This window comes from Chiloscyllium plagiosum, unplaced genomic scaffold (assembly GCF_037043375.1).
Source record: "Chiloscyllium plagiosum isolate Xiang-an unplaced genomic scaffold, Cpla_swu_hap1 HiC_scaffold_48, whole genome shotgun sequence".
In the NCBI taxonomy this organism is placed as follows: Eukaryota; Metazoa; Chordata; class Chondrichthyes; order Orectolobiformes; family Hemiscylliidae; genus Chiloscyllium; species Chiloscyllium plagiosum.
The window spans coordinates 5,367,962-5,388,714 of NW_028270186.1; the positions used below are offsets into that span (position 1 = coordinate 5,367,962).

Consider the following 20,753-nt stretch of genomic DNA (forward strand, 5'->3'; position numbering starts at 1 on the left):
ACCATCCCTAATTGGAGCAAAAGCACCATGCCTCGAGTGTTACTGGATCAAAATCCTGCAATTCCCTCCTCATAGCACTTGTGGTTATACCCACACCACATGGACGACAGAAGCAGCTCACTATCATGGTCTGAACAGTAACAGTCAACCAGCTTCAGGCTTGGCAGAGAAGTCTCATGAGTAATTTAACCAATGAAACTGCCACAGAAATGTTTACAGTGAAACTGGTTCCCGTTCTCAATGCATTTGGTGCAGAGATTGGACAACAAGGGTAAACTGAAACCCTGGAACAGCACTTCCTAACCCAGAGATGATCAAATTCATTACATCTTGATCGTCTGGCTGAAGACTGGTGTAAAGAACAGATTTGGTGACTGACCATTCTGCCCTCCTGTCTCATTCTACCACAAGTCAGGTTGCTCACCATTCTCCTGGTTGGGCAGTCAACAGTCAATTGGTAGGAGCCGTGTCAGTTGACGAATGGAACAGTAGGGGCTTGTGCACAAGGGAGATCGTCTGTAAGCACTCAGGAAAAGCCACCCTGGATGAGTTTGTCATGCAGCCACTTCATGATGATAGAGGACATATACTTACTTGAGTCTGTGGAGGTCAGCATGCCTGGAGTACAAGCCACGCTCAAAACGTTCCTTCAGAACTGCCCACTTGGTTGCACAATAATCCTGCAGAGTCAACACAACCTTATATAGTGCAGCACAGTCCAGGCCATTCAGTCTATCAAGTCTGTGCAGGACTTCCCAAGAGCAAGCCAATCTGTCTCACTGCACTGCCCAGTCTCACAGATTCTTTCTCTTCATCAAGTTTTTAATCATATGATGGTCCCTCCACTTATCGAAGCTTCAGGTACTGAAAACGGTTTCTCCATCTAAACCCTTCATCCCTACATCCCTATGGGGCAGCACGGGTGGCTCAATGGTTAGCACTACAGTCTCACAGCGCCAGACACCCGGGTTCAATTCCAGCCTCGGGTGACTGTCTGTGTGGAGTTTGCACATTCTCAGTGTCTGCGTGGGTTTCCTCCGGGCACTCCAGTTTCCTCCCACAGTCCAAAAATGTGCAGGTTGGGCGAGTTGACCATACTAAATTACCGATAGTGTTCAGGGATGTGTAGCTTAGGTGCATTAGTCAGGGGGGAATGGGTCTGGGTGGGTTACTCTTCGGAGGGTCGGTGTGGACTGGTTGGGCCAAAGGACCTGTTTCCACACTGTAGGGAATCTAGTCTAATCTGCACCAAATGCCTTCTCACCTTCTTGATTCTGTCCAGACATGTGCAAGGTTTGTGGATCTCAGTGAACTGTATCATTACAATGGCAAAGCCTTGGACTTGCTGACAAAAACATTCACTTGTCAGTGGGAAGCTCACATCTGGGAGTGACACTGCACCTAAGTGACCAGTGGACACAACCTCCCAGAATCACGAGCTAGTCAGTGTGGAACTGAACAGATCTGTGGGGATGTTATTCACGGGCCGGTACTATCCCAGCTGCTCCTGATGAGCTTAACTCCGAGCAAGGGTCTGAGCCCTGCTCCACAAAGCTCAGGTTAAACACTCTTCACAGAAGATGATGGTTAACAGTCTGACGCATTTCCAATGGACATCAATCGGCTCACAACGTGGCCCATTCAAGACAGACACATGACGATTGGGGTACAGTTCATGAGGGGGGGCCACAGGCATCACTCTTTGCTCCACATCAAGCAGGAGTGAAGGCTTCGAGATAACCCTCCATGAGCCACTACAGCCAGTGTGGGGATCGAATCAGTGGGATCACACTGCACACCACTCTGGCCAATGTCCCCAGCACTCTCTGAGCAATAAACCACAGAGCTCACATTTGTAAAACAAGATACAGCTCAGTACCTTAGCAGCCTTAGTGAATTTAGCAACTTCGTAGTCACCACCCATGCGCAAGACATCTTCGGTGCAGTAATAGAATTCGGAGAAACCGTAAAATTCACTGTTCAAATAGTCTACCGGAGGCTGGTACACCCCACTGAGCGATGTTGAAGTCTCATTGGTTTTGTTTAAGAACGGACGAATGATTTGCCGACACCAATCAAAATCTCCCAGTCCTCGCAAATACAGAGTGCGTCCGCCTTGATGAATTTCATCCTTGCTGTCAGCTGGCAAACAGGGATCCAGGTATGGGATTTCTTCTGTCAGGCCAGTCTTCTGGCCCAGTAACCTGCAGGAGAGACAGGACACGTGACTTTCTGACCCTTTCATGATTGTATCTTTGCCCTCAGCTCGGTCAAAGCTTCCAGCTCTTTCTGAACCCTCATTTCATGGGATACTCGCATGGGCCAGTGCTTGGTTTGCAATCCGATATGTAATCAGTCACACCAGCTGTACCAGTGAAATCATGCCCTACCTCACTTACCCTCTTCTCAGACTTGCTGTCAAAACGGAGATCACCAAACTAGGAGACAAACAACAAGGTGGCCCTCTCACAAGATCAGGGAATGGGCAACTGCATGGCACACCCAGTTTAGATTAGATTAGATTCCCTACAGTGTGGAAACAGGCCCTTCGGCCCAAGCAGTCCACACCAACCCTCCGAGACCCATTTCCCTCTGACTAATGCACCTAACACTATGAGCAATTTCCCATGGCTAATCCACCCTAACCTGCACATCTTTGGACTTTGGGAGGAAACCGGAGCATCGGAGGAAACCCATGCAGACACAGGGAGAATACCTGTGTGGAGTTTGCACAGTCACCCAAGGCTGGAATCGAAGCTGGGACCCTGGCGCTATGAGGCAGCAGTGCTAACCACTGAGCCACTGTGCTGCCCTTTAATGTGGATAAATGTGAGCTTATCTACTTGGGTAGCAATTATGGAAAAATGGACTATTACCTGAGTGTCAATGGATTGGGAAAGGGGAGGTGCAAGGAGACATGGGTGTCCTTATATTCTAGTGACTAAAACTCAGCATGCAGCAGAAAGAAAATGGTACAGAAACAAAAGAATTGCTGGCTAAACTCAGCAAGTCTGGTAGCAACCTTGGGAAGAAAGCAGAGTTAAAGCTCTGAGTCCAGTGACTCTTCATCAAATGGTATATTGGCCTTCATAGTGAGAGGATTCTCATCTTCCTGCAGTTGTACAGGGCCTTGCTGAGACTGTGTATAATTTTGGTCCCTTTACCTGAGGAAGACTGTTTGAACAGAAACAAGGATTGCTTCTTGGGATGGCAGGACTGAGGGATGAAGACAGACTGGATCAGATGGGAAAAAACTTCACTGGGGTTTGGAAGAAACCTATACTTGACAGGATAAGAACGGGAAGGATGTTCCTGATGTGTGGGGAGTACAGAGCCAAGGATCACAATCTAAGGTTATAGGGGCAGGCCACTGAGAGTGGTGAGCCGATGGAATTCTTTGCCACAGAAAGTGGTTGCGGCTAAAATATTAACTGCTTTTGAGAAGCAGCTTGATGGGTGTCTTCTGGCTAAAGGGATCAAAGGGTGTTGGGAGGAAGTGGGAATAAGGCTGAGAGTTGGATGATCAGCCGTGATCATACTGAATGGCAGAGCAGGCTGGAAGGGCCGACTCCAGCTCCTCTTCACCATGTCTCGAAGCAATGCCTTGAACACCAGAGCTCCGGTCTCACAATCCAAACTCAAGACTTGGTGCACGGGTCACATCACACATGATAGTCTGGTGTTGCAGACAAGACAGGCACAGGAGTGGCAGCGCAAAAACGGGCCACTTGGCCCGACTGGCCGTGCTATCATTCTGTTGGTTATGTGGCTGCAAAGCACACTAGGGTAGCCTGATCTTAACTAAGATGCTATATAAATCCAAACTTATTCTCTCTTCACAGGATGAGAATGGGGTCAGCTGGAAGGAAGCCTGGTGGAAAATGGAGCACAGGTCTGGAGAAGCGACTGGCCTATTTCCATGCTGGAAAATGGGAAGCGATTCTCAGTCGTTTCAAATGAAAAGTCAAACCTTGCCCACATGTGGCTCAAGTACCTGTTGGTCAGCGTGATCTTGTGGACAATGTGCTCCTCATAGCGCTTTCTAGCAGCGTTCCCACCGAAGCCCAGGAAGGTGGTGACATAGACACGGTATATGTGCTCCGTGTGATGGGCATCACAGCCCAGGTTGAACTCTGCCAGCAGGTTCTTGGCCAACTCTTCCTGCACAAAAGGAACCGAGTTCGTTGATAAAGCTTCCAAGATCTGCTGTCCATCACAAGCTGTGTTCAGGACAGTTACAGCACAAACAGCACAACATTCAATCAGCAAACAGCAGGCGACAGGTTTTAAGCAGGAATTCAGCCAAGCAGTTCTTTCCTGGAGCAGGAGGAATTACACAGCAGATAAAATGTTCAAGGACGAATTAAAACTCGGGTGAATTTCATTTGAGGTAAAGAAAATGTGACAAATTTCACTTGAGCAAGATCCTGTAGCAACTTCATAATTTTTTTCTTCCTGAAGCCTCCAGTGCAAATATCCTGCATATATAACCTGCTAGGAATGTGCACCAATAGTGGCGTGATGGACACTACAGTTTATCTCTGTCAGCAACGACATTTAAAGATTAAGAAAGGAACAAAGGAGGAGGAAATAGGGTGTCAAGTCTGTGAGGGGAAGAGATTGAAAGATTGGACCAAGTGGGAGACAAGGAAGGTGGAATTTTAAATCCCAGAGATGGAACAGTTTTAACTTGCTGCTTCTGCACCCAGAATGGTTGTCTGTCATCTGCCGTTACAAGCATATTGTCGTTAACAAGGTACTTGCACTTCTCGTCATGAGCCCTAACGTTCTGAGACAGGCTGACAGGGCAATTAATCCACAAACCCAGCAAGTCTTCAAAACTGACAGGAAATTTGAGGATGACATTCCATTAAATGAAAAAAAGGGATTAATTGACAAACTTAATTACAGAGGCATAAAGCACAGAAACAGACATTTCGGTCCAAAGAGCCTGAGCAAACCATAATCCCAAACTAAACTTGCCTGCACCTGCCCCATATCACGCTAAACATTTCCAATTCACGGACTTACCTAAATGTCTTTTAAATGTTCTAACGGTAATCACATCCACACTGACCTTTCCGATACCCATAATAATATTATAAACCCCTACAAGGTCAACCCTCAATCTCCGATGTTCCAGCGAAGAAAAATCCCAGCTTCTCCAGATAACTCAAATCCTCCAATTCTGGCAATATCCTGGGAAATCTCTTCTGAACTCTGCCCAGCTTACTAATATCCTCTGATAACAGAACTGGACAAAGTACAGATGGTTCTGCTATAATGCGTGTTTCTTCAGCGTGAATTGGCTCTAATGCGATTGAAGAATTTAGACTTACTTGGAGAATGCAAACCTTCCTGACGTTTATTGGCTGTAACACCATCCCAGCCCCATTAGTTTAAACGGCACACAATTGCACGATTTTCTGAGAATGCGAGATTGCACAAGAACAGAACTGACTGTAGTCCAGAACAGGTCTCACCAATGCCCGTACAACATTTCAGCTCTCAACTCAAAGGTTTGAGCAATGAAAGCAAGTGTGCCAGACACCTTCTTCACCACTCAATCCATACATGACATAGACTTACAGTCATAGAGATGTACAGCAAGGAAACAGACCCTCCGGTTCAACCCGTCCATGCCGACCAGATATCCCAACCCAATCTAATCCCAGCACTTGGCCCATATCCCTCCAAACCCTTCCTATTCATATACCCATCCAAATGCCTCTTAAGTGTTGCAACTGTACAAGCCTCCACCACTTCCTCTGGCAGCTCATTCCATACACGTACCACACTCTGCATGAAAAAGTTGCCCCTGAGGTCTCTTTAATGTCATTCCCCTCTCACCCTGAACCTATACCGTCTGGTTCTGGACTCCCCCACCCCAGGGAAAAGACTTTGTCTATTTATCCTATCCATGCCCCTCATGATTTTATAAACATCGAAAAGGTCACCCCTCAGCCTCCGACACTCCAGGGATTACAGCCCTTGAGAGAACGCTCAAGGTTTGCAGCTCATGGTGCTATGTCTTTGTTCCCTTATGCAGTCAATTTGGGCATTAAAAAGTGTGCCTGCTTTAAAAGTCACTTCCAAGGGGATTAAAGAACGTATCAGGCCCACAGCATTTGGGCAGGGGGCTTCGCATGGTTTGAAATCACAGCTTCCAACAGAGACTATTCCAAGTTCACTTAAACAAAAGCCACTGGCCTCTCTTATTCATCAGTGAACGATTTTTCCTTCCGCTTGTGAGTTTGCAGAGAGCAACCGGGCCTCATGGGTCAGCTAATGAAGAGAGATTACACAAAGTGGCCTTGCATTTCTCACAACCTCCACCATCTGAAAAGAACTGATAAGGGAGCGTGAGAGAATCTGTTTCAACGAGTGGATGGGTTACAGTCGGACAAAAAGGACAGAACATTCATAGCAGAGTCAAGCAATTTTGAAGAGAAGTTAATTGACATTCCTGATGCTAAACTTGAAACTCTACTTCAGAAAGAGCAGATGCCAGCTCAATGAGTCAACTTCCTCCCTGGTGGATTGCTCAAGCAATCATTCTCCCTGCGTGAGTTGAGACAGGGAATGCTTCAGGATTATGAACCATGTGAGGGATTATTGCATCACTGGGAAACATTTTTTTTGCATGCACAAGTGCTGGTTCATGCCTCACTCTGGCTCCCTGCTCGAAGCTGAAGCCCACTGTGGTGCCCCACTTCAAGCAGCAGAATGGGAACTCAACGCCTCCCATTCACACCCAGTGGGCTGATACACTCTCAGCTTGGATGGCTCCATGGGGCCTTGTAATGTTCAAGTTTGGCTCACTCGGCAGCTTCACGCTTGACAACCCATCATGTTTGGCCTCTGTCTTCCACACTCCTCTCAAACACACATACGTGCATGCACACACCCACCCACCCACAGACACAGGCTCGTCTTAATGTTTCCATTCCACTCTCCACTTCCAGCCCCTGAGCTGCAGCCAGCTCCCTTCCTGACAGTTTACTGGGATCAGCTGGAAAGGGCTTCTCATCAAAAACTCATTCATCATTGATACTGTCTCAAGGGAGGCTTTCTGCTGCTGAGTACATTGAAAACAAATCAGTTACTGCAAAAGGACATTGCATCAGAGGGATCAATTAACTTCGAGCCAGCAAAGCACTCACTTCAAGGATGAAAACGCAGGCAACAAAAGACAACAAGGAGCGAGGGCATGTTAGTTTCCAGAGAGCAGGAACTTATTGCATGAAATCGACACTCAGGAACTCCCATGCAAGGGACCCAATGACCAGGCTAAATGTTACAGAACATGGATTTTTAAGGATAAAGCTCAAAATCAAAGCCAAACCAAAAAAAGAGGAAGGACAGATAATAACCTGCTGTGAAGAGGCAAAGCTTACAGTTTTGGGAACTTCATAGGCTATCTGAGTAGATACCCCTCCCATGTCCAGGACACCAGTTGTCCTCTTCCGGACAACAGCTGCCTGAGTCTCCGTACCAGGAACCTTGACTTCCACAACCGAGTCCTCACCTGTGCAAATTCATCAGAGGAAAACATGTTAGTTGCATACATTTGCTGTTTACACCTCTTTACAAACTTGGCATCCACTGTCCAATTCGAAAACCAACGGCTGGATTATACCCAGATCTCCAGTGAATTGCAGGAGCAGCTTTCTTGCAGCCAGCAGGCTAACACTGTGACAAGACCAGCATAGTGCACTGCCTCTCAACAAAAGGTGGTGCATTCAAGTCCTGCTCCATGGACTCCGAGTGCAGTACTCGAGGGGTACTACATGGTCCGAAGAGCCACTTTCAAAAAGATCTTCAAGAGAAATCATGTCTGTTCTCTCAGGCTGAAGTAAACGATTCTGGAGCAGCATTTGAAAGGGCGGCAAGGGAGAAGCTCTCCTTGCTCTGGCTGTTCTTTATCTCTCACACAACAAATATAAAATAGTAATAGACACATTGTTGGTGCTGGCACAGATACCCATGCATCAAACACGCTCAGCAATGGGTCCAGCCCTATTCTGTGAAAACGTCATCCCCATTGTCAGATGAGTCACTGCATCCTATTGTTCAAAAGGTCAGTCAAGGATTAAATTATTAATTGTGACGTTACAGCCACAACAGCACTGTTTCATGTACATGTGAAATAGACCCCAGTTAGGAAGGTGTTAAAACATATCAGGTGGATCCTGCTCTTTACAAAGCACAGATGCAAAGTTTTACCATTGCTGATGTGGTCAAATCGTCCCAGGACAAAGTTGATTCCAATCCAAGCGTAAACTCCTGAAATCATGGAAATAAAAGAAATCTCAGATTACTGCTTCAGGTTTACAATGTATTTGACTGCAATTATGAAAGAGAAAACCTTTACTGCTGCAATAAGTCAGTGCTAGTTATTTGGGACTGTGCCTTTTATGAAATTATTATGGAGCGAGTGCTGCTCACAGGAGGAGAGTTATCTGAAACAATTAAGAAAATGCGTATCTATATGTTGTTTTCAATTTGAAAACCACCAGCTGTTGGTTCCGTAAGATAAGAACTAGAGACAGCAAAAGATCATTCAGCCTCTAAGGTCTGCTCCACCATTTAATACAATCACAACTGATCTCAGCCTCAACTCCATCGTCCTTCCTGCACCCCCCAAGAACCCTTTCACCCGTTATTAATTAAAAATCTGTCCACCCCCCTCTTCTGAAATCTATTCAGTGCACATTCTTTGATGGGCTTTCATATGTTTTTAAAATTATGTTGGTCACTTTGAGCATTAATTGACATGTGTCAAAAGGTTTAGAATAATGTTTTCCAAACTTCAAAATGGAGCTCATAACTCCGTGGCTGCATCAGAGTATCATGAGCAGGCAATACTGCACATGTGTCTGAAAACTCATTTTGTCTCTTTGTGCAATCAATCCACTTGCAATCCAAGTATTCTGCGTTCTTCCATGGGGTTAGAGTGCCACTTTCAAGGCTGGCATTTATTTGCTATTCCCAATTGTGCTTGAAACACATGGCTATTTCAGAGGGCAGTTAAGAGTCAACTACATTGCTGTGGCTCCAAAGTCACGTGCAGACCTCATGAGAAAACTGTGGCAGATTTCCTTCCCTGAAAGGACATGAGTGAACCAGATGGGCTTTTCCAACAAATAACAATGGGTATATGGCCAACACTCCGCTGGGATTTTAATTGCAATTAAAATTTCACCATCTACTGTATTAGGATTCAAACACATGTCCCCACGATCTTAGCCCGGAGCTCTGGGATTACCAGAGTACTGGATGCACAGCACTGACCATTACACCAATGACTGCCCATTGCATGCACTGCCAAATGATTAATCCTTGTGTTATGGATGAGCTCAAATCCCCACAAAATATAAGATGATGACAGACAAGACCCCAACTTCTATTTATTTTAAAGGTAAATCTAAGGCGCTGTATTCCAGATGCAATCCAATTGGTCAAACTTCTCAACTTTAAGCAAAACACACTTTATTTTTACACCACAGTTAAAATACAGACAAAACAAATAGAAAAGAAAGGAGATGGCTAAACTGTAACTCTATCAAAATGCTGAATTGAATAGTAGCTATATTAACTCCTACTAATTACTGTTCCAATATGGTAACATCCCATAAACACACTCTTGGTCAAAACAAATTCAGTAAAACAGACTGTCTCACATGCAATTCTCGCAGCAGGAAGAGAACCCCAGCTTTTAGCTGTTGTAGTTTCAAGACACCAGCAACTGCAGAAATCCTGGTTCTGTGGGAGCTTGATCCCACCCATTCCGGCTGCTTCCATTGTTCCAACTTGATCAAAAAACCCCCAAAGCCTCACAAGCTGTTTACATTATTGGCTATCAGCAGACCAGTTTTCCACCTTTGTCTCAAACTTTATTCACAGAAAAACCAGGTCAAAGTACAACTCTTAAAGCAACAGCATCACCACACTGATAAATTAAGGAATCTTCATGATATAAAAAGGTTGTCCGATAAAAGGAACGACACTCTGAAATGGTGCCCAATTGTGTTGGCAAATTTCACATTTGGTGATGGGTGAATTAACTTGAACAGAAAGCTTGCCAAAACAGGCTCAATTTCGAACTGTACCAAAGCATAAGCTCCGTCCAACCAAACCTCAGGCACTAAATCTCAGACCATTTGGGTGCGTGAGTCACAAACATTCACCTTGTCTTGGTGCACAGGCATCATGGTCAAACAGGCACAGGAGCCTCAACTTGCTTTATCAGACCACATTCTGACCACTGTGCCAGACCGATTCCGACAAGACAGTGGCAAATGCAGGCTACTCAATGACATGATCCCATCTTAAGTATCAGAATGCTGATGGAGTGAGTAATTCTCCCATGCCTGGAGAGCACAATGCTTTAAAGTCTGCAATTGACGAGATGTACACATTACCAAACTATCCTCTACTCAGGGAATTTTACAAGTGGAACAATTCTGCTTCAACTAGAAGACTTTGTTGTGCTTTTGGTCATAAACTCTATTTGCTTCGTTCGCCTGACTCAATTTAAACAGGATCTACTTCCTGAGTCAATGGACTATCTGCTTGGATAGTACACATCTTCTAATGACACAGTAACGTCCCATACCATATCCTGTATGAATAACACACTGGACTGAACAAAATGGAACAAGCCGACTGCCACTGCTGCAGATTCCCCTGTTAACATTTCACCAAATGTTTAGTGCATTTGCTCACCTGCTCAACAATTCACTTCAAGCCTCAGAACTGCTCGCCCAATCTCCCCAACAGTACTGCCATTGCTGAGTACATACCTTCTTGCTTGCCTGAAATGACTTCTGCGTGTGAGTCTGCGAAGAGGAAATCAAAGTTCAGTGGAATATCTGTACGGAGATCTTCAAGGATGGCATTTTGCTGGCTGAAAGAGCAAAATTAACTGTGGTCAACACTTGGAAAGACACTGTGTGCAACAACCACCAGAGTATGCTCTCTGCTCCCCTTTCTTGAAGTGACTCAGGTGAGGCAATGTTTTGATGGGCCTCGGTTGAACATGTCTCTGTGATTAATCACTACATTGCAGTGATCTCCTGACAGTCAGGGTGTGACAGTTGAGGCTAGTTTGCTGCTGAACAGACTTCTGAAGGGGAAAATGTCCAACAGGCACTGCCAGAGCATACCTGAAAGTGGATTTCTTTTGCCACCAACCCAGCAGGAATAATAGACCTCGTGAGCTGTCACCACCATTGCCCAAACTGAAATCAGCTAACTCACTGCACACCCAACACTGTGGGAAACTGCGCATGTCCTGTCGACAAAAGTCAGGGCAAACTCCTCTCAGCCAATTCCTGCCCCATCAGTTTCGTGTCCATCACAAGCAAGTACTGGAAGGGATCACTGACAGTGCTGTCTCGAGGCACCTGCAAAGGAATAAGCTGCTCACTGATGCACAGTTTGGGTTCCACAAGAGCCATCGAGCTCCTTACCTCATCACAGTCTTGGTTGGAATATGGATAAAAAAGCTGAACTCCAGAGGTGATGGTAATGCAGTATCTGACTGTGGCGCCAAGGTACCTGAGCAAAATTGTAGTTGGGGGGTGTTGGAGGCAAACTCTTGATCGGCTGGAATCACAACTAGCACAAGGGAAAATGGTCTTGGCTGCTGGAGGTCAATCAGCTCAGTTCCAAGGTATCTCTGCAGAACTTCTGCAGGGGTGTGCCCTTGGCCCAATAACCTTCAGCAGCTTCGTTCACAATGACTCAGGTACTGAAGCAGTCTATATCCAAATGCAACAAGACCTGGACAGTAGCCAGGCATGGGATGATAAGTGCTATGTAACATTTGTGTCACACAATTGCTGGGCAATGTCCATCTCCAACAAGAAAGAGTCTAAACACCTTTCCTTGACATTCAATGGCATGACCATCACTGAATCCCTTATGATCAACATCCTGGGGGTGGGGCGGTGGTCATTGACCAGAAACTGAATTGGAGTAGCCCTATGAATACAGTGGCTGCAAGACCAGGTCAGAGGGTTGGCACACTGCAACACGTAATTCACCCCCTGTCTGTCCAATACCTGTGCACCATCTACAAGACACAAGTCAGGAGTGTGATGAATATTCTCCATTTACCTGGATAGGTGCAGTCCAACAACACTCAAGAAGCTGACTGGATTGAGGAATGAAGGTCAAGGGCAGGAAGAATGTTTTTCACCCAGGCAGTATCCTGGAACTCACTGCCTGGCAAGGTGGTACAAGTGGGAACCACCACAATGTTTAACCAGAACTATTTAAATTAACATTTAATGGGCCATAGTATACAAGACGACAGGCCAAGTACATGAAAAAAGGACCTCAGTAAATTGGTGCTTGATGACCAATATAAACATAATAGGCTGAAGGGCTTTTCTGTGCTGTGGAAACTCGAGATCCCTTGAACACATTTGCTGACGTGGTTAGCACCCCATCACCACCAACACATGGCAGCTCCGATGTGTACCATCAAGATGCAATGTAGTCAATCATCAAGGTTGCTCTGACAACACCTTCTAAACCCACAAGGTCGATCACATGGAAGGACAAGGACAACAGAAACATGGGAAACCCCAGCAGCTGCAAGCCCCCTACAAGCCACATGTCATCCTGCCTTGGAATAATACAGGTCATTCTGCTGTATCACCACAGTTGCGTTCCTCTGCAGCCTCAGGCTATAGAAACTCACGCTGTGGGAAACAGCTAGAGAAATGGCACTGTGGAAAATCACACTACGGAAAACCCGATATACCCATTCAGCAGAAAGTTTGTGTTATGCAAAAAACATCCACAATTCACCAATCACGTTATGGCCAATTCGCACTGACGAAATGCGCGTTATAGAAGAACCGGCTGTATTGTCGTTGCTTCAGTGTCACTTAGGCAAAATCCTGGAATTACCTCCCGAGGAGCACCATGTCCATATTCAGACAATGCCTGACATGGTTAAAGGCAGCAGCTCAATGCCATCACCTCAAAAACAACTCGGGGTGGGTCATAAATGCTGTCCCTCACAGTGACATCTGCTTCCCAATTCTGCTCTGTTACACATCTTGCTAGAGTATCAAACCAGTGCAGCAGAGGGAATGGGCCAAAGTCCCTGAGTATGGGGGAGGTTGAGGGGCTCTGGGTGCGGAAGGAGCTGAGTTTTTTTTAATGAAATAACAGAAAACCATTACTTTTCAGGTAAAACTCTCATCCCAGCCGTACACAGGATATAAAGAGGAGTCTCTTGGTGCTTCGAGTGAGGAATGTGATCTGCTGCAAAATTCAGAAGAGGTGCCAGGTAATCACTGGATTTCTCCGGTGTGGCTGCCAGCTCTGAAATTCCTGTGGAAAAAAAAACACAACAAGAGACAATGAAGCAAAACGATTTCTTCCAAAGCAATAAATTGAGCACAGCACATGTGCTGTCATTAGAGCACTCACTGCAAGTGTTGCTCTGACTCCTGCTCCCCAGCTCCAGCTCAATGGCTGTCACATGACCAATTTGCGTCAGAGGACCTGGACTCTTGTTAAAAGATACGACCACATCCAGGTGGACTGGCGAGTATATTATGCAGGTGGAATTTTCAAATAAAGACGAATACTGATGTTGCATCAGAATATAATTCTCAGTAGACTGAGATCTTGTAGCCGGGAGAAATCTGACACGGGATAGTCAACACCAGGAACATGATTTTAACATTTCTCAGTTTGTGACTGATGACCATGCACTGTGCTCTATCAGTCCACAATGATTCAGTGCTCGGGAAAGAACGAAGGCGTGAATTGCGATGAAAGTGCTGCTAAATACCCAACTTTCATGGAGGGAAAGCACAGTTAAAAGTTTGGTCCAGTGAACCCTTCCTCAGAACTGATGGTAGCCAGGAACAGGTGTTTTTTTTCATGCAAAAGACAGGAAGGGGTACAGAGTAAGTGATAGATGGGGATAGAGCCCAAAGAGAGAACAGTTGGACAAAGGAGTGGATAACGGTCAGCTTAGGAGGGTGAATAGCTGCTAATGGGGACTATGAGTGTTTACCAGTTGGTTGTGTGTAATAGCAGACCATGTGATAACAAGGCCTGGTGTGTGGGGGTTAGGATAAGGACATGGGAAAAGGTGCTTCAAGCCCTAAAATAGTTGAACTCGGTATTGAGTCCAAAAGCTCTAGCATCCCCAAACAGAAAAGGTGTTGTTGTTCTTCCAGCTTGCAATGAGCTGTGCTGGAGCACTGCAGCAACCCTGAGACAGAGATGTTGGCCAGGGAACAGGGTGCTGTGTTAAAGTGGCTGGCAACTGGACAGAGTATAGGTGTTCTGCAAAGTGGTCACCTAGTGTTACAACATGGGGTAAACTCTCCTTCTTAATTTAAAACCAGCAACACAGCAAAGATTTACCCTGTACAGTAATCTGTGAAAATTCAAGAGGCCAAGAACTAGTTAAAGGAAAAATTAACAACTTCATTTCTTAAAGTATAACAGAGAATAATTAACTAACAACTATTTGTAAGTCCTTCCTCTGACCTGTCTTTTACCTTCCCTTCGATAACACTAGTCCGATAAAACTCCCAATTATGATTTCCAAAACAAAACTAATAATTTCAAAACCAGGCAGCTTTCGTTTTCTCTGTAATCCTGTCTTCTTTTCTTCTCCTTCGGGCTTTCTGCTTTCAGAGGTCACTGATCAATAATGGTACTTTTAAGAGATCTATTTTTCAGGCAGTCTTTTTACATGCCAGTAGTTGGGCAGTTCTCCTGTCAACTGTTCAATTTTCTCCAGTTTTATACTCCCAAAGCATTGGCTTTTAAGATTGTCAAAAGACTAAATTCAAACTGGATTGGAGTTTGGTATTTTTCGGGGTATAATTTAAACCGAGTGGCCTAATTTGAATCTGTGTTGCTGTTTCCAGGCAACCAGCTAATTTAGCTTTCGACCAAGTGTTACATTGTTACCTTATTGTGAACACTTGGTGCTGTCAGGTAGCTCTACCAGAGTTTAACTCTCTTAAAAGGTACAGTACACCCACATCTTCATAACACCTCGCCTACATTTTGTTTCCCCATGTACAGGAAACCACATGGTGATCGAACCGCCTGGGCTTTTCAAGCAATTTCTGATTTCCAGCATTCCCAGTTCTTTTGGATTTTTGTTTCATCTAAGTTTCACGCGATTCACAGCCCATTTCAGGCCATGTTCTTTAGAATACTTGAAAGCAGAGTTTTCTTTGCAGACATCACAGCTCTCAATGCCCACTGATAGTGACTTTGAAACACAGCCGAGTTTCACAACAGCAAACACACCATTCAATCTGTTGGTGCTTCGACTCCACACCAAATCATTCCCCTCGATTTGGAACATGTCACCCGTCCATTTTCGTATCTTTCTATTCCTTTCAACCTCCAATGTTTATCTAACTTTCTCTTAAATGCATCAATGTTCAATTAGTGCTAGTCACCCACTGAAATGGTACTAATTTTCACATTCTGACCAACAGAGGGGAAAATGAGAGTACAAGAGAAAGCTTGTCAGAAATATAAAAAAAGTTGGAAAGATTTTCTGTACAAAGAACCCTTTGTGTGTATAAATATTTGTAATACACAGACATAAGTTCTGATTCTTTACAAAGCCAGGCTGGAGAATTAATAATTAAGGAATTGGCAGATGTATTGAAGAGGTGTTTTGTACCAGTCTCGGATACAAGTAACATCCCAGTAGTAGCTACAAATCAGCAAATCAAACAGAGGGAGGAACTCTGGAAATTCACAATTTCCAGGGATGTGCTGCTGCAAATTGTTGGCACTGTGAGCTGACAAATACTCGAGTCCTAATGGACTTCATTCTAAAATCTTAAAAGGAGGGGCGAATGAGATAGCTGCTCTGTTGGTTTTAATTTTCCAATGGAAATTATGAAGAAGCAGTCTCTGGAGTGAGCCTGGGAGTTACGCTGCCATTCTGTGTTACACTCAGAATGCAGAACCCAGTCCAAGGTGGCAGTGACTGAGCTGATGGAAAGTGAAGCACCAGCCAACAGCAGGAGTTGAGGCAAGGCAAAGAAGAGCACAACAGAATACCCCGTACTGTCCCTCAGTACTATGGCTGGGATAGGGCTCAACTTCTCTATAGTCCCTACAAACAAACCATCTGCCAATATTCACGCAAACAATATTCACTGCAAAAACCCAGCAGAAGTCAACACATCTAACAGAGAAAAGGGGTCATCTAAGTGCCTTACGCTTGGACAGTCTGACTGTTATTTAACATACAGAATGCTCCTGTCTCTCTCTCGCCTTTCCTACATGCTTGCTGAAAACAAAAACTCTTTGAACCGGACAGGAGGTTGCCTTCAGCTCAATCTGCCTGTGCTGTTGCTCTGAACATTTCCTACCTTTTGTTCGCCTCACTGTACCTTCCTCATCCTGAATTACGTTTCCAACATCCTTTCAACAAAAATGATGGAATCAGTTTCCACTGTCTATTTGGGTGAAGCATTTCAGATAGGAACAATGCAGATCCCAAAACATTCTCATCTCCCCTTGAGACTCTTGTCAGTGATTTTACATTTCTGATATCATCCAACTGAAGCAATCGCTTCCACCTACTCCCACCATAACAGTGGACCATTTAAAACAGTGTATAGGTAGTTCTCCTGTAACACAATGGTTGTGTTCTTGTGCAACCCCACATTATCGAAAAATCGTGCCTCAGAAACATCGTTTAAAGTGTTGCCAACACATCTTAAACGTTTGTGCTTTAGAAACAGTGGCCCCACTTTGTCACTGCGTGACAGAAAATTTATGTTAATGAAATGCACGTTATAGCAGAACGACCTGTACAAGATTTTAAGTCGATCCAGATGTGGATTAGACACCCAATGTATTTTCCTTTGCTGAAAGAAAGGGCCCTCAGTTTTAACGAGTTGGTGACAACACCTATTCTCACAGTGATTAACCTGGTTTGATCTTCATCACGACAGGTTGCCTGTTCCTGCCCCTCATCTGTTTGATATCCAGCAGATCGTGTGGATTGCCATTGTGCCTTGGCCAACAGTACACAAAGAGTCTCGAGCCACTGCTTCCACAGTCTATCACGATGCCGTAGTTTAAATAAGGGTTCTTAATATCGGTAGCTTCCATGTCCAACAATTTGGTAAAGTACCTGTGAGGAGGAGGACAAGAAGGAAGAAGGTTAAACAGCACAAAGTACTTGCATTTGCCTTTAACATAGGTGACTCTTCAAGATGCTTTGCCATTCTATTCCAAGTCAAAGGGTGACAGTCATCTATGGGAAGGGATATTAAAGCTGGTGATAAAATGTCTAGTCAGATACCTTGCGTTCAGGAACACGGTAAAACTAGAAAGTGGTTACCAATTTGAAAAGTCGCTGAAGGCAGAAACAAAGGCAGCTGAAGGAGTTGCGACCAACGGTGGAGTAATTGAAACTGGAGATGGTGAAGAAGCCACAGTTCAGAGAATCACAGAGATCTCAGGAGGATGACAAGTTGGAAAAAGATGCAGAGATAGTGAAGAGTCGTGATCACCATGCTACAGGAAGGACGTGGAGGCCTTAGAGAAAGAGCAAAGAGTTCAAAGTTTGTGAGAAGATTTGTAGCTCGGGTGCTCGTTGTGGTTCTGTTCGCCGAGCTGGAAGTTTTTGTTGCAAACGTTTCGTCCCCTGGCTAGGCGACATCATCAGTGCTTGGGAGCCTCCTGTGAAGCGCTTCTGTGGTGTTTCCTCCGGCATTTATAGTGGCCTGTCCCTGCCGCTTCCGGTTGTCAGTTTCAGCTGTCCATCAACAAACACATAGACCTGGACCCAATATACCGTCCACTACAGCGGACAGCTGAAACTGACAACCGGAAGCGGCAGGGACAGGCCACTATAAATGCCAGAGGTAACACCACAGAAGCGCTTCACAGGAGGCTCCCAAGCACTGAGGATGTCACCTAGACAGGGGACGAAACGTTTGCAACAAAAACTTCCAGCTCGGCAAACAGAACCACAGCAAAGGGCAAAGAGATTTACTTGGATTGGAGAGGATTAGCTATCAGGAAAGGTCGGACAAACCTGGATTTCTTTTGCTAGAGCATTGGAGCTGAGGGGCGACCTAACCAAAGTATATAAAATTATGAAATGCATGGATAGGGGAAATAGTCAAGAGTCTTTTTCCCAGGATGGAAATGTCAAATACTAGGGGGCACAGATTTCAGGAAACAAGGGAAAAATTTCAGGGAGATGTGCAAGGAAAGTTTTGTTTTACACAGAGGGTAGTTGGTTCCTGGAACATGCTGCCAGGGAGGTGGCAGAAGCAGAGACAATAGCAAAGTCTAAGAGGCACTTAGACAACCACATGTACATGAAGGGAATAGAGGGATGTGTACCATATGCAGCCAGATGGGATTACTTTAGAACAGCATAATGGCCACACAGACATGATGGGCCGAAGAGCCTGTTCCTGTGCTCTCCTGTCCCAGGTTCTATGTAACTGGGGACCATTGACGTACTAGTGACCAGAGGTTACAAAAGTACAATTAAAGAGCTCAGGTTACATTGAGTAAATTCCAACCACATGTCTCATGGGAGCACTTGCAGTAAAAATGAAATCAGGAGAAATTCTCGAATTCCACAGAGTAAGCTGCTGTTTCCTTTCCCAAGTGTATACTTGCATTTCTCCACCATCTTGAGTACGAACAGTTCTCTTGAATTCGGAAACAAATGTTACAGAGAAGGAGGAGCAATTTCATTTTTGCCATCAACTTGAGAAAAACACATGTTGATGCACAACCCCCTCTTGTGTACTCGAGCAGCTGGCATGCTGGGCTCAAGTCTCGGTTTACAATAATGAATAAACTGCAGCTGTACTTCTTGGCTATACAGTGCTTTGCAATAGCCTGAGATTGAGTCAGGTGCAACAGTAATGAAAATCTGACTTGCATTCAAGATTAGGTTTAAAGTCTTGGAGATGGACCTGGAAAGGATCATCGTTGGAAAGCGTAAGAGGTGAATGCAGGGGAAGGAATGATGGTGGAACGGGATTTCCAGGATTCAAAGGATCTGTTTTCGAGCTGGACAGTATTCACAGAGTGCTGACGGTTTTGGATCTACAACTAAAAAAGCTCACTGAAGCAAGTTCAGACGTTCGGCAATGCTCACCGACGCAGAGACAGAATCAGCACGTCATACATTACCTATCTCCTTTGTCCTGGTATAACCGCCCCCATCCATTCTTATCCAAAACGAGCAGAACATACAGTAAAGTTAAGATGACAACAATCAACGCGAGAGCTGTCAACTGACGGAAAATGGTGTTGAATGGACGTGGGCAGGTGGAAGCAGAGAAGCTGAAATGCCACGAAGCCGGGAATAGACAAGAGATGTAGAACCTAACGAAGAGAAAAGTTCTTGGTCAAAAAAATGTAACAATACTTCAAGAGAGATCACAACCTGGCAAAACTGCTACTTTTCCACATGGGAATTAATCTCAGTTTGCAATTTCAAAAACTGGCTCTTCAGTTCACTCCATACCAATAAGCAATTTCGGGACTATCATCCTAGAGTTTACTGACTGAGCAGATTCATGTATTTTATCTTGCAAAGTTATACAGAAATAAATATTGCTTATCAGCTGCCTGCCCTCAAAGCTCCAACACAGAAGGCTGTGGCTTCAAGAGCCAAACCAATCAAGGCACACATGCAGTAATTAGGAGGTGCTGCACTATTACAGGAGATGTCTTTCAGATTAGAGGGTAAACGGAGGCTCCCATTCAGGCAAAGATCATAGAATCCCGACAGCTTGGAAGCAAGACATTCAGCCCATCGAGTCTACACCAATTCTCTGAAAAGCATCACACTTAAAACAAACACCTATCCCTGTAACCCTGCATTTCCCATAGGTAACCCACCTAGCCTGCACATCCCTGGACACTATGGGCAGTTTAGCAAGGCCAATCCACCTAAGCTGCACATTTATGCACTCTGGGAGGAATTTGGAGCACCTGGAGGAAATCCATGCAGATAGTCACCCGAGGGTGGAATCAAACCCGGGTCCCAGACGCTGTGAGGCAGCAGTGCTAACCATTGAACCATTGTGCCACCCCAGACCATGTCCCGGCAAACAGTCCTCTCTTAACCAAGATCACAAAAGCTGATGATCTGCTCATGAACCAGCACGTTGTAGTTTTTGCGATAAGTTGCTGCAGGCAAATGGGTTGCTGCTGCTGCTGTTCCTTCACTGTAAATTCATTCATTCAATGTTTGCATTCATTCACTTTTTCATTACAAAAACTTCAGTGGCTGGAGGACATTCGGAGATGGTCAAGGGTATGTGCAAAAGCCAGTCTTCATTTCTCAATGTACTCTGACCACCATTATTCCTGCCGCAAACTGCCTCGTATGAGAATCTCTTAGACTTTCCAGAATTTTGATTGAAATTCAAACATGCTCCACCAGCAAGAGCAAAATAAGAACCAAGCACAGTCCTGAGCAAATGAAATCTGACCATCCTGACAGCAGAAGCTGATCGATATGTCAAGCAGAGGAGTCTGGAGTACAGCAAGATTTCCCATTCCCACCAACCGTTTGGACATACTGCAGAGTTACTGCCCACAACCTGGGACTTACCTTCCCATGGCAAAAGGAGGGGAAGAAGCAATGATCAGCTGTCAACAAATCCAAGTTGTGTCAAGCACAGCATACAGTTCTCCCAGGGAGGAATTGAAGTCCTGAAGCAGTGAAGAAAATAGCGAGGTGG

General features: G+C 45.0%; 1 protein-coding gene across 3 annotated transcripts in view; it reads right to left on the reverse strand.

Annotated features, from left to right (window-relative positions):
* Positions 1 to 20,753, reverse strand: part of entpd4 (ectonucleoside triphosphate diphosphohydrolase 4) — a 32,074-nt gene that overhangs the window by 4,818 nt on the left and 6,503 nt on the right. The window contains exons 2-11 of one of the 3 annotated variants that reach the window (XM_043681236.2): positions 20,624 to 20,724; positions 19,192 to 19,386; positions 16,956 to 17,161; positions 13,203 to 13,353; positions 10,806 to 10,909; positions 8,227 to 8,286; positions 7,398 to 7,528; positions 3,995 to 4,161; positions 1,880 to 2,204; positions 595 to 680 (exon numbers count right to left, since the gene is read on the reverse strand). In XM_043681236.2, the coding sequence (XP_043537171.1) occupies positions 595 to 680; positions 1,880 to 2,204; positions 3,995 to 4,161; positions 7,398 to 7,528; positions 8,227 to 8,286; positions 10,806 to 10,909; positions 13,203 to 13,353; positions 16,956 to 17,161; positions 19,192 to 19,386; positions 20,624 to 20,631 (1,433 nt within the window). In that variant the 5' untranslated portion in view covers positions 20,632 to 20,724. Of the gene's footprint in view, positions 1 to 594; positions 681 to 1,879; positions 2,205 to 3,994; positions 4,162 to 7,373; positions 7,529 to 8,226; positions 8,287 to 10,805; positions 10,910 to 13,202; positions 13,354 to 16,955; positions 17,162 to 19,191; positions 19,387 to 20,623; positions 20,725 to 20,753 lie in introns of all 3 variants that reach the window. The other 2 variants (XM_043681234.2, XM_043681235.2) reach the window with 2 other exon arrangements.